Here is a 12548-nt window from a genome sequence, read left to right as displayed (position 1 = left end):
TTCCTTTTTAAGATGGTAGAATGAAATGTTCTGGTTCAAAGCAGCAAGTTTCTCCAGGTCTTTCCTTAGCAGGAGCAAGAAGCAACAATACCTGTTCTCTCTTGTCCAGAGGACTGTGCGCATCAGCACAAGCAGCAATATCCCGAGTGATGTTCCTGCCCTGATTTGGGCTGCTCAAGAGTCTCCAGAGAGCCCCTCAGCCCCATCCCAAGCCGGACCTGTGACCGCAGCAAAAGAGGACACTGCTCTACCAGCTCCAGTCAGTGCCTCTCTCATATATTATTTTATTTGTTTTGTTGGCTTTTATTGAGAGTGAAAAAATAATTTAAAGCAATTAACTGTACAGGAGGGGCAGGGGAATGGCTAGCTGGTTGAAGGATCTGTGATCCCCCCACGGCCAGGCCAGGGAGGGTCAGAGGGGGTGATTTACATCTGTACAAAAACACAACAATCCCACCGAGGAGGAGTGGAGGGTGGAGGACATCTCTTGAGCTCTTGTAGGCCCAGAGCAAAGGGGTGGAAGGCTGTGCAGGGGCATGGGGGCCAGGGTCTGGCCAGAGTGGAGCCAGACCCTCAAGTGACCTGCAGGGGTGTCTCCAGCATCTCCATGAGGAAGGTGTCGATGGGGGTGTCCCCAATCAGCTTGAAGAAGAAGAGGTGCTCCAGGCACTTCAGCCCAATGGACCTCAGTGCCGGCAGGCGCAGAAGGAGTTTGGCAAACCTGGAAGAGAGCAGAGTCAATGGCATGCAGGAGGCACTGGCCACCCTCTCCCATGTGTTTCCAAGCCTGTGCCAGGGGCTCAGGAGAGCAGAGCCCAAATCCTCCCCAAAAATGCCTTGGAGAGTTCTCCATCTTAGATTCCCCTATGCTTTCAAAATAAGCATTTCTCTCCGCATGTGTGGAGGGAATATGTATCATTTCAAAACAGAATTTAGCATTTTTAAAACTTAAAAAAAAAAAAAAAAAGAAAAAAGAAGATATATCAGATACATCCAGATTCTCTCTCCAAGACTTGAGCTAGTGACTTACATCTCCACGGTGCCATTTAAATCCTTCTTGAAACAGCCTTCAAAAATCCCCAGCCCCAGAGAGGGTCCGCAACCCCTCAGCAGTGCCTCTGCCAGCCGCTGCCTCCTGTTTCGAAGTGCAGCTGCAAGGGGGTGCAGCAGGCAGACTGCCTCCCCCTCCCCATGTCCCGCTTGCAGCGCTCTGCGGTCACATCCAGAGCCAAAAATAGCAGAAGATGCTTTGGGCACATCACTTGACTGGCGGTGATGAGGAAGGATCCGGCTGCCCGCGTTTTGAGAGCTTGGCCAGCAGAGGGTAGGATTGGATTGAAAAGCAAGAAAATTGCATCTCACCAGCACCCTAAAGGCTCTGGCCCAGGATTAGGGCACTGAGAGGACAGGCCAGCCTGCGGGAGCTGTGCTGCTCGGGCAGTTTTGGCTGGTGTTCTGCCCTTCCTTTGCTCCGGGGGCTCTGGCCCAGGGTGGCTCAGGCAGAAGTAGCGCAGACACCCCTGCCTCAGTCTCCTCTTCCCAGGGTGGGAACTGTGCTGCCCTAAGGTGCCTGCCTTGCTTGGGGACACTCACCGCCCTGGCTGCTCAGGGTACTTCTGCTTCGTGTAGGCTTCCAATGTGGCATAGACCTTTTCCCGCAGCGATTCCACTTCTGAGGGGCTGGACAAACCCTTAGCATCTGGACGAGGGAGAGAATACAGGTAAGGAAGAAATCACTGCAGAGGAGACCTTTCCACTGCCAGCAGAGTGACTGCGTGCATGGGCGGGAAAGAACTCGGGCTCTCTTTAATCATGCACCCAGGGACTGGGACAAATCTGTCTGCAGTCCTGAGGCTCACTGCCACAGCCCTCCTGCCTGTGACCTGCTGAGGGCATGCGTGTCACCTAGGACTGCCCCAGGCCTCAGACTTACCTGGGTTGAACAGGACAATGGCTCGCAGGCACCCCAGCTCCGACTTATCCATCTGCATGTCTTTCATTTTGGACACCAGCTCTGTCAAAACCCTGCATGTGGGGAACATGGGTGAGCAGACAATCAGAGACAGGTATGGACAGCAAGGCTGGGGGCTGAAAAGCATCTGGGACAGGCACTGGGAATACACCCAATTCCTCTCTGCAGGAAGAGGCAGCTTTGAGGGACAGCCATACCACACACTGCTCTTCTACATGTGCATCAGCAGCATTCATGGACCTGAGCATCAAATTCATTCCCGTTCTCACTTTTCTCAGCACATGCCCTCTGTGCTCGGGCATAGTTCGGACTATGGAGGACAGTTTGCATTCACTTGGGGAAAACCACATGGGTTTTCTCCACATTTCACTGTGCGAAACATGGGCACTGCCTTTACGCATGCCAGTTATGTAAGAGTGGTAATGCGGTGTCCTGCCAGGCAGGGAGCAGGCATGGCATAGACAGTATGTGTGCGGTCATTATATGAGCAAGTTGGGGTTTAAGGCTTTGCCAGCTAAAGCTCTTGCTGATCAGTATTAGCTCCAGATCCAGTTACAGTAAACTCTTAGAGAGAAGGCAGAGAAATATTCCTCTCCCTGCACACCCAACCAAGGATGTGCTTCTGCAGCTGCAAATCCCTTTCAAAGCTGCTTTCATCCCATTCTTGGTTTTTAAGCCAGTCAAGTGTCCCCTCCTCATTTTAAGCTAGTTCTGCCCCAAGTCACCACAGGTTTGCTCTAGTTCTCACTAAGGACATGCCTCCCTTCCAGAGGGGAGGGACAGAGCCAGCCTGGCCACCACTGATAGGGCATGAGAGAAACAGGCCACATACCTGTCAAATATGGAGCCCACACCAGCACTGTGAGCGCTACTGCGGTGCACGTGCAAGCCCGTGGCCAGAAGGATGCCGTCTTGCACCGACACGGAGCGATGGGAGAAAGAAGCAATGAGCAGCTCATTCCAGCCTGCAAGAGGAGGTGTGCAGGACACAAGAGGCAGTTCAGCAAAAAATCAGTCCCACATGGAGCAGGAGAGCTGGTTTCTCCCTGCTGGCTTCAGACTCAGCTCACAGGAGAGATGGGAGCCCAGGTACCAACTGCACCCTTGCCAACACTGCAAGGAGTGGCAAACCCTGACCAGCAGTGAGGAAGGTGCAGAAAAAGAGTCAAACTGCCACCCCCACCCCCCACCCCACAAAAAAAAACCACCCAAAAACCCACAAAACCCCATATTCCTTGCATCAGCAACCCCTTTTCATTGTTTTGCACATTACACACTAATGTGCCCCACACATAGTTAAGTTCTGCAGTTATAGGAACTGCATTAACAAGACACATTTATTCACTCTCCCCCAGCCCTCCTACACATCTTCATGAAGAGGGGAACAAATAGCAGATTCCACTGCCCCATCCACAGCCTCTGCCAACCGCTCATCATGGCTCAGTATAGGTTGCTCACCCTGTGACAGCAGGGATGGATCAGCTCAGGATCTCCCATTCCACCATCCAGCCTGGCTGGCATGCACACAGCCCAGAGGAGGGATGGGGGTACCACAAATAGCCCCAGAGGTCACAAGTGGGGGACGTTACCTGCCCGGAGAAGAATGACTTGGTCCTCCAGCGTCAGGTCGGAGAAGTGGGGGATTCGCTTGGCCCACTCGACGAGTGTGAAGAGCTGCTTGTCAGCCGCGTGGCATATGTTGGTGACAGGGTCGTTTGTCTAATTAAGAATGATATCAAAAGGAAAAGAGTGGAGGAAAAAAGGAGAACTTGTCAATGTAAAATCTTTGATAATCACTGTCTGCACTGCACACAGTATTGGATCAAGTTAATGATACTCAGAACCACAAGAAAAAAGATCAAATTGCCAATAATCTCAGCTGTGCACTGTTGGGAAGAGAAGATATTTATTACTACCATCCCCTCTACAACCAGCCAAATCAGCTGGTTACTAGACTTTTCTGTTTACTTGTTGTTCTTTGCAAAGCAAGTCCTGCATGGCAGGCTGCAGTCCTGCTCCCCAGGGCACATCTAAAAGCCATCAAGAAGCCTCTGAACGGGCATGAACAGCAGTTTTATCCAAACCAGTAAGACTACAGCAGTAAATCTGCTATGTCCAGCTCCATTCCAGTCTTGGTCACTGGGGTAGACAAGCAGTGCCCAGGGCTGTGCAACTGTGGAAGCCAGCACAGGACTCAGACTCTCCGGCATCCAGGTATTGCCCTATCTACTCATTGAAACCAAAGGGAACTGGAAAAAATGCTAGTAAAATAATGCATAAGCTGTTTCCTAGTTGTCATTCAGAGTAGCTTCAAAAGAAAAATTGTTGGCGATTTTTACGCGGTGCGAAGCAAAAACCCCTTGCAAAATGCTAGCCGTTCACATGGGGCTAGCATGAAAAGATCACATGATCTTTTCAAATCGCACCTCCAAGGCTCTCATCTCAAGCTGCAAGTGATTTTAGTGCCCCTTACTGAGCTCTCTGTGTTCATGTCACTGTACGCCTCCGTCTTGGGTTCGACTGCCAGCTCAGCTTCCAGGATCCTCTCCACAGGCATGTCCTCGCTGCCACTGCTTGTGGACTCGGCCTCGTTCTCACTCCGCTCCCTGCTCCTCTGCCTCTCCTCCTGCACAGCTGCAGGACAGAAACGTGGCTCTTTACACCCACAGCAACACTTACCTGCTCACAGTGGGTCCCCTTTCCTCTGGGAAGAGGGATGAGAAACCCCCTCAGGAGGGGGAGGACAGAAAATAAATGGATATTTCAGATGTACGTCCATTAAAATGGCTGCCCCCACCACCCCCCAATAACTTTGGGGTTGCTGTAGATCAGTGGCCTTTAAATTTGACAAAAAGTTGTGATTTCCAAGGTATGAAGCTCCAGAATAGAGGAAAGAGGAGTTGATACCTCCAGGTGGCAGCCTGGACTCGGCTGTCACTAGATGCTGGAGGAGGCAGGAGGGACCCAGCACCTAGACACTGAGGTTTGCTGTTGTCACTGCGTGCTTTGAACTGTCCCACAGCAGCCAGAGCATCCAGCAGCAGGGCTGGACGGTCCCTCACCCCCAGCTGGATCCACACGCTGCCTGCCTCATTCCTGAGCAAACGCTTACCCAGCCTGGCCTAGCCCTGGTGTCACCTCTCCCCCCACCACCTCTCTTCCCAACCCACCCTGCTAGAAAGCAGTTCCCAGCACTTCTGAATGCCCCCACGCCTCACTCTCTTCTCCCATCTCTGTACATTTTCCAAAATATCTGCTGGCTGGAGGAAGAGTCACTGAAATTCTCTCCAGATCTCAGCTATTAAGTCCCAGGGCCGCTGGGTGTGTGGAGGACAGGTCAGTGTAGGACATGTGTATACGGCATGCCAAGCCTTGTGCTCAATAGAAGACCTGGGTGCACACTTTTGTTGGAGAAATCCCAAAGGGAAATAAGAAAATCCTCCTAAAAAAAAAAAGTGACCAGCAGGTGTCATATCGGTTTAGCTCATTGCTGAGGAGAAATGTCCCAAAACTACAGTCCTGCTAGCATCACTCCTCTGTGTGAGCATACAGCACCAGGCAGGGGCCCAAAGTGCCCCGTAACCCCTAAGGGACAGGTAGGCCAGCTGGCCTGGTCTCAAAGAACAGCCTGTACTGAGCTGTAGGCATTTATACACCTGAAATGAAAGGTTGAGTGGGGGAGAAACTGGCTGCAAAGCTGGCCCCTGCCACGCAGACATTGGTGCTTCACTATTCAACAGCTTAATGGCTTCCCCACCCGTTAGCTAAGCACCAGGCAGTCAGTATCCAGAGGAGTGGGAAAACCACCAAGGCCAAGGGATTAAAAGTCCTTTAAGAGGAGAGGGGACCTGCATAAACACCAGGGGACACCAAGGAAGGGACCAGCTCAGCAAGCCCACAGCTCACAGCAAGCCTACAGCTCACAGCAAGCCTGCAGGAGAATTTGATCCCCATTTTTTCGATTAGGTAAGTGCTGCTGGAAGAAGGGTGTGACAAGCTTTTAGGTCAGATACAAGTATCAGGAGACTTCTTTCCCATTTGTCTCCATAGCTCTGCTGTTTGCAGTGGTGTCAGGAAATAAGCCCTTGCATCAGCCTTGCCTTACCCTGGCTTTTGTTAGGGTGCTTTTGGGGAAGGGCCAAACCACAGGAGGTTCCTCAGCACTGAGACTCATGACCACTTTGCAATGCTCAGCACTTCCCTGCGTTTCTCCCAGCTGGGAGGATGTGCTTCCCAGCACTGCCCAGCTGCTGGGGAGCTGGCAGCACCCAAGGAGATGGCTCAGTGGGGCATCCAGTCTGGCACTGGCGAGGGAGGGCAACATGGGACGCACATATGTGCCAGCCAGCTGGGGGAAGCATTTGTCCTCTTTAGGGTAATGGACAGGAAGAAGCTGGGGAAGTGTTTCTAAAGTCATGAAAATCTTAGTGGAAGAAAGAGCACGCCAAGGAAATACCAGTCCTACCACTCAGCCCCCAAACTCATCCAGGATTCCTTGTTCAAGCTGCAATCTGTCCCCAGTTTTTGCAGCTCCCGGAAAGCCCCTGTGATTATTGCAGCCAAACCCCTGCAAGATCTACCAAGATCCTGGGGTTTAAATTTTCATGCTCTGCAAAGGGAAGTTGCAGTGACACCCTGGTCCTCTGAACCACTTTGCACCCAGCTGGAAGGGAGACCAGTGCCTGGGATTAGGTTTTTGATTCAAGCTTGGCATTTCGCAGTCCCCCGCTGCCCTAAGCGATTGAGGCAGCACAGTATTGATGATGCTACAGGGAACAGGCCGAGGCTCAGCCTGTGCCCAGCCTTACAGCTACTTCCCCAGGCTCTGCCCTGCACAGTCTGAGCTCCCGCACAGGAAGCGGCTTGCGTGCTCTGCAGGAGACGGTGTGGCCTCCAAAAGGGACAGCTACACTGCCTACTAGCATTCAACCCCGGAGGCGGCATTTACCCTGGAAAAAAGCAGCTTAAATGTTGTGCTGGTTGTCACTACCTGACCTTGCATCTGTCAGTATAATCTGGGAGACAATCCAGCTCAGCGGTCCTTGCTCCACCAAGGAAGGAGCAGCTAGCTGCAGCGGGCAGAGGTGGACAGATAAACACCCATGCCGTTGGGCTTGCCTTTCCCTGCAGCAGAGACTCACTTGGTGGTGGCTTTTACAAAGACCTTCGTACTCTCCAGAGTTGTGTGGGAAAGAGGCAGGGCTGCAGGACCCACGGCAGACACGTCACCCTCAGCAGCTCTTGGAGGCTTCCTTCAAGTCAGTGCAAAATCCCTCTAAGTCCAGCTGCTTCAGGTAGGATCCTTGCTCCAGATCAACACCTTAGGTGGTTTGGGCCAGAAACACAGTCCTTTGGGGTTGTAGTGAGTGCATGTGGAGTATGGAAGAGGCTGCATGAACTGTTTCCATACAGCTCTCTCCTGCAGCACAAAAACACCACAGGATGCGAGCTGTACCAGAGCTCATCTCCAAAGGTGAGGTTAAGGGTGGAAATGACAGAGAACTATAAAATAAAAGATGGAAATAAATCATTCACCCTTATCTTCCAGTGCAAGAATTACATGGTGACAAATGAAGCCAGCAAGCTGAAAACGAAAAAGGAGGTTGCTCTTCACACAGGAAACAAGCAGGCTGCAGGACTCCTCACTGCCCAGTGCTGTCCACAGCAGAGGTTTACAGGGGTCCAAGGGGTGCAGGCCATTAAGGGCCACTAACTAAAGGCAAGCTTGGGTCATAATCAGTTAATAGGTTCAACAGTCACCAGTATGTGTGTTTAGGTGGGATGGGAAGAAAAATACAGTGTAGTAGCTTCCCCATCAGCCTTTGTTTCCTTTACAAAACGAGGTCAAAAATGCCCTGAAGCTGTCAGTGTGGGTTTTTGGAATGCTCCAGCCTTGGAGGGACACCAAGAGCCAGATCTACCCTAATGAACGTAAGGAAAATTCCTATAAGCCCATTCCTTTCACCAGCCCACACATACCTTCCCTCTTCATCCCCATCGCGAGGCACTTCTGATAGCGGCAGTACTGGCAGCGGTTGCGTTGGCGCTTGTCTATGAGGCAGTCCTTATTGTCACGGCAGGTGTAGATCAGGTCCTTCCGGATCGTCCTCTTGAAGAAGCCTTTGCAGCCCTCACAGCTGTATACCCCATAGTGCTTCCCTGGGGAGGCAAGGGGAGGCCATCAGTGGGCAGGCAGGCATCTGCCCTTCTCTCCAGCGTGGAAGAGCTCAAACCAAGCCCAAAGGTGAAAAAAACTGGCTGCAGGGTATCACCTTATCGGGCTTGACTTGGCCGTAGCGGCTCTTAGCAGGAATAGTGACCAGCAGCAGTCAAACTATAGGACCACCGCTCTCCTGTGGTAAAGAGGGACCACGTCCCCGGAGAAGGATGTGGAGCCACATCTTAGCTGCAGTGCAAGTGTAGAAAAGCCATAGGTAGCAAATGGGGTGCACTGATATGGAGGGGGTCTGCAAGGCATGGCCAGGCTGCAGGTCTCTGGTGTAGGAGAGAAAACCCAGGCACAGCCAAAGCCCAGCTAATACAAAGAACAGGTAAATAAGAACACAGCAATTTTGATATATTTACCTTTGATAAACAGGGACAAAATATAAAATGAGATTATACACATAAGGGAGAAGAGCGTGGCTTATAGGTTTGCCCTCTTTTGGGCACAGTGCAACTAATCTGCAAAACAGACAGCATGCCCTTGGGTAAGCCAGACCCAGCTACAAATCCTCCAATGCCAGTATGGCCCCAGCAAGCCTCCGCAGTGTTCACTCCTGCACGAGCCTTGCATCAGAAGAGTTTTCATTGCATAAAGCCTTCCCCAAGAAAGAAAACCTCCTACCTGAGGACCTGTCCCCACAGATGGCACAGATGTGTTTGGCTAAGGATCCTGGGCTTGTAGATGGATAATTCATGTTCCCGATCCCAGGGAGACCCGGCAAGGGCTTGACATCCTCCGAGCTGCTGACATTGTTCAGGACGTTGAGCTGCAGAAGCAGAAGCCACAAGACAGGTTAGAGGGTCGAGACTCATACCTCAATGAAACCATCCCCAAACCGAGCTGACCCCTCCCTTGCTGCTCCTGCTGGGCTCGTCCCACAAGCTTATCTCCAGCAAGTCCATGGGGCTGCCATGGGCAGACAGACATCCTCTGGTGAATCCAGCTGGAGGGGCTTAAGCAGATGCCTGGTAGCAGATATTGCCTCTCACCCTGCCCTGGTGCTGTAACCAAAGCCAGGACCAAGCAGAGCTGGAAAAGGGCAGGCAGCAGCCCTCAGCTGCTTAGTTACAGCCTCCTCCTGGTGGGATCCTGCCTGCTTCATTAGAGGGTGCTGATCACTGGCTGCTTGCGGCCTCGAGCACTAACAGCTTAGTAAGGAAGAGCTTTGCAGCCAGGTGATTTGCTGCAATTAAACCTGCAGTGCTGCATGGCTAGGGAAGCTGTAATGATGTTTCTCAAAAAAAAAAAAAGGTGGGTTACCTTCCCTGCCTCGTGATACACAAATCTGCATAAGCGCATGAAAACATGGCCATCTTGGTCGCTCCCTAGGACTTAGGTTCCCAAACACTATCACAGGCTGGAGAACGCAGCAGATTTGCAGATTTGGGGTTGCCAGATTAAAAAAAAAAAGGGAGCAGGCTGAGCGTCTAAAATCAGCTGCAGTGAGATACAGGCAAACGGCCCAGAGCCCCCAGCTGAGATTCCCAGGAGCTGCTCACGGCTGCTGCAAGTTAAAGGTTACAAACCGACATTGATTAGAGACCAAAGCCTGACGTTGCCCAGGGCTTCGTTTTATTGCTATTTGCTTTCGAGCTGTTGTCGGCAGGGCAGTGAAGATTAAGGGCCATTGAGCACGTCCTGTCAAAAGCTGTCTGGGCAGAGCAGCGTCTCTCCAAAACCACTATCAAATCATCTTTCTCATTGCCATGCTTTGAGGGCTGGGGATGGTTTCTTCATCAGTGAGCTTGTTTTTAACAGTCACCCCAATTTATCAGCTAAAGTTCTTCTTCCCAGCAAGAGGGCAGAAACAGGGACAGAAAACGAGGCTTTGGATGAAAATCCAGCTACAGCCTTCATTACAGTCTCCATAACATCTAAACCACTAGATTTCATGCATGCTGTTGCAAGTTCTCCATTTGTGCCAAGAAATTGCCCATTTCCCATGAAAAAGTATAATAATTTCCACAGGGAATTTCAGCAAAGAACAAGAAGGGTTCATCCCATTGGGATTTTTGGACCAGTCATTAGAAAAATAAAAAGGTGAAGCCTGTTTTCATGTTCCCTCACCACTGTCCCTTCATTTTCAAAGCTTCAAAAAGGTCTGATGACATTGAAAATACAAATTGTCCAGCAAAAATTACCACATTAGGAGCCAGGTTGTTTTGCCCCACTGGAAAATAAAAGTGTATAAGGAAAAATTGCCCAGAGGAACAAAGGTTCACTCTCCCCAGCAGAGACCCAGCCCAGGCAGCTGTAAATCCTAATGCTTCAAAATCTGAGCTTGGCCCAAGGAAAGGAGAAATCAACTGCTTCCTCCCCACAAGTGTCCAGCCACCTTTTTTACCCTGAAAACTTCTTCTTGGCAAGATGCTGAGCCAGGAGGAACTTTTTATGGTTTAAAATGTTACTCAGAGCTGAGGCACCACCTTTTCTTTCTCTCTGGCTGCACTTTGAGACAATAACAGGGAGAGAGGGTGTATGGTGGGGGGGGAACGGGGCAGTTTTAGCCATTGGTGTCCTCGGAGCTTGACTCCTGCAGGTTAAGTGCAATCATGTATGATATCTGGGACAACTGCTTGAACCCAAATCCATTAGCTGCCTCCCTGCTGAATCCCCAAGGCCCAGCTGTCTCCTTGCATTAGAGGCAACACAAATGAAACCCAATCCTCAGAGCTGGGAACTTGGCATGGTGTCCAGACTGGGGAAACTGCTTCTTGGAGCATCCGCAACCCCAAAGGAAAGGCTTCCACATAGCCAATCCTGCCACCAGCTCCACCACCACAAAGTATCTGCCCTGGATGCCACAGGCACAAATATTGTCAGGTCAATGGGGAACAGCTGGGTGGTGTGAGGGGAGGAAGGATGCCCAGCACACCCACTGCAGGTAGCCCAGACCCATGCAGGAGTTGAAGATGGTGGTGAAAGGTAAGCCAAACCTGCCAAAACACCCTTATTCTCTCTCAGAGCTCTTCAGGGGCCTCCCCATACTATCCTCTCCCAGCCTCAGTGGCAGGTGCTAGGAAGAGCTTCAGACAGACCATGGAGTAGCAGCGGGGTATGGGGCAGAGAGGGCTCAGGGACTGCTTCTTCAGCGGGAGCCATGAAGCTCTTGAGCACTCCCTACCTTCAGGTCCCACCAATAAAACACAAAGTCTTGTTAACAAAAGGCAGAATTTCCACTTACATCTGGACTCCCAGAACATTTCAGTACACTATCAAAATTCCACACTGCCATCTTGGTCCCAGCCATGCCAGAGGTGGTGCCAGGCTCTTGGGGCAGCTTGTCCCTGTCCCTGCCCCACAGAGCCACCCCGGAAGGCTCCCAGCCCATCCATGGTTCTGGGGAGGCACCGACCCTAACACCTGGGTCTCCCCCCTGTCTGGAGGGGAAACCTCAGCACCTGAGTGAGCTCAGACAGCAAGGACGGGAGCACTTCATTTTTCTCCAGGCAAAGTTTATATGCAACACAGAGTATGTGGCTGGCATTTAGCATTAACATTTGTCTCTCTCTAGAAGGTCTGTCTCCTTTCCAAATAATGAAACAAAGCAGATATCCTTTTGCAGGAAGAAGGGAAATGCTTCACATGCTGCAGCCCTTGGCTATCCCGATTATTTCCACGTACAGTAGTTATACACACTGCAATAGATGCAGTGGAGGGGAACTGGACTGCACCCATGGTGAGAACAGACCTGGGGATTAGCTCTCTCCCCTTATTGTGCAGGGTATTTTGAAATATATACAGGTGTCTTCTCTGTGTCTGTGCCGGGGGGATTTATGCAGAAAGATTCACATGCTGGAAATTGTTCTTTACAGCTGATCTCCCTAAGTGGCCAAAACACACCAGACTCCCCACCAGCCAACCCAATCCCTCAAGTTTTGGGACTTTACCCAGCCTGAACACCATGAATTGTAGCGAAGTATGCACATCTGCCTACCTGCGGACTGGCGTGTGTCACAAAATTCATGCCCGGGGCTGAGGACAGAGCAACAGGGTGTGAGCCAATGGAGGACGCGATGACTCTGTACGGCGAGCCCAGTGCATTCACTGTAGACCTGATTGCGTTCATGGGGGACGGCAGTGCCCGGGAGGCGTTCGCAGGGGCCTCGAGGTAGTTGTGGTGCCCGTCCACCGAATTTCCTGTGGAAAGGCTTGACAACGGGCTCACAGATGTGGAGCTGGCGTGAACAGGGGAATCTACAGGGAGAAGTAGAACGATTAAAAACACTATGAGCAAGGCTGGCTGTACAGTGATCAGCTGCCCAGCCTTGGTTGCAGCAGCTTAGATGCTGGTCAAGACTCAAAGCCAACCAGCAAACGTGCCGTATGCTATGAAGGGGAAGAGCAAAA

The 12548-nt window shown here is 51.4% G+C and overlaps 1 protein-coding gene across 1 annotated transcript in view; it reads right to left on the bottom strand.

Moving 5' to 3' along the window:
- Nucleotides 1-293: 293 nt before the first annotated feature.
- Nucleotides 294-12548, bottom strand: part of RXRG (retinoid X receptor, gamma) — a 22639-nt gene continuing 10384 nt past the window's right edge. Inside the window, exons 2-10 of the mRNA XM_009320626.1 lie at nucleotides 12136-12395; nucleotides 8820-8964; nucleotides 7952-8131; nucleotides 4446-4606; nucleotides 3562-3691; nucleotides 2805-2937; nucleotides 1934-2025; nucleotides 1594-1699; nucleotides 294-721 (exon numbers count right to left, since the gene is read on the bottom strand). Coding sequence (XP_009318901.1) covers nucleotides 574-721; nucleotides 1594-1699; nucleotides 1934-2025; nucleotides 2805-2937; nucleotides 3562-3691; nucleotides 4446-4606; nucleotides 7952-8131; nucleotides 8820-8964; nucleotides 12136-12395 — 1355 coding nt within the window. The 3' untranslated portion in view covers nucleotides 294-573. The remainder of the gene's footprint in view (nucleotides 722-1593; nucleotides 1700-1933; nucleotides 2026-2804; nucleotides 2938-3561; nucleotides 3692-4445; nucleotides 4607-7951; nucleotides 8132-8819; nucleotides 8965-12135; nucleotides 12396-12548) is intronic.

The sequence above is a fragment of the Pygoscelis adeliae genome, unplaced genomic scaffold, assembly GCF_000699105.1.
Source record: "Pygoscelis adeliae isolate BGI_AS28 unplaced genomic scaffold, ASM69910v1 Scaffold402, whole genome shotgun sequence".
Taxonomy (NCBI): domain Eukaryota; kingdom Metazoa; phylum Chordata; class Aves; order Sphenisciformes; family Spheniscidae; genus Pygoscelis; species Pygoscelis adeliae.
This window is presented reverse-complemented; position numbering and strand designations above follow the sequence as displayed.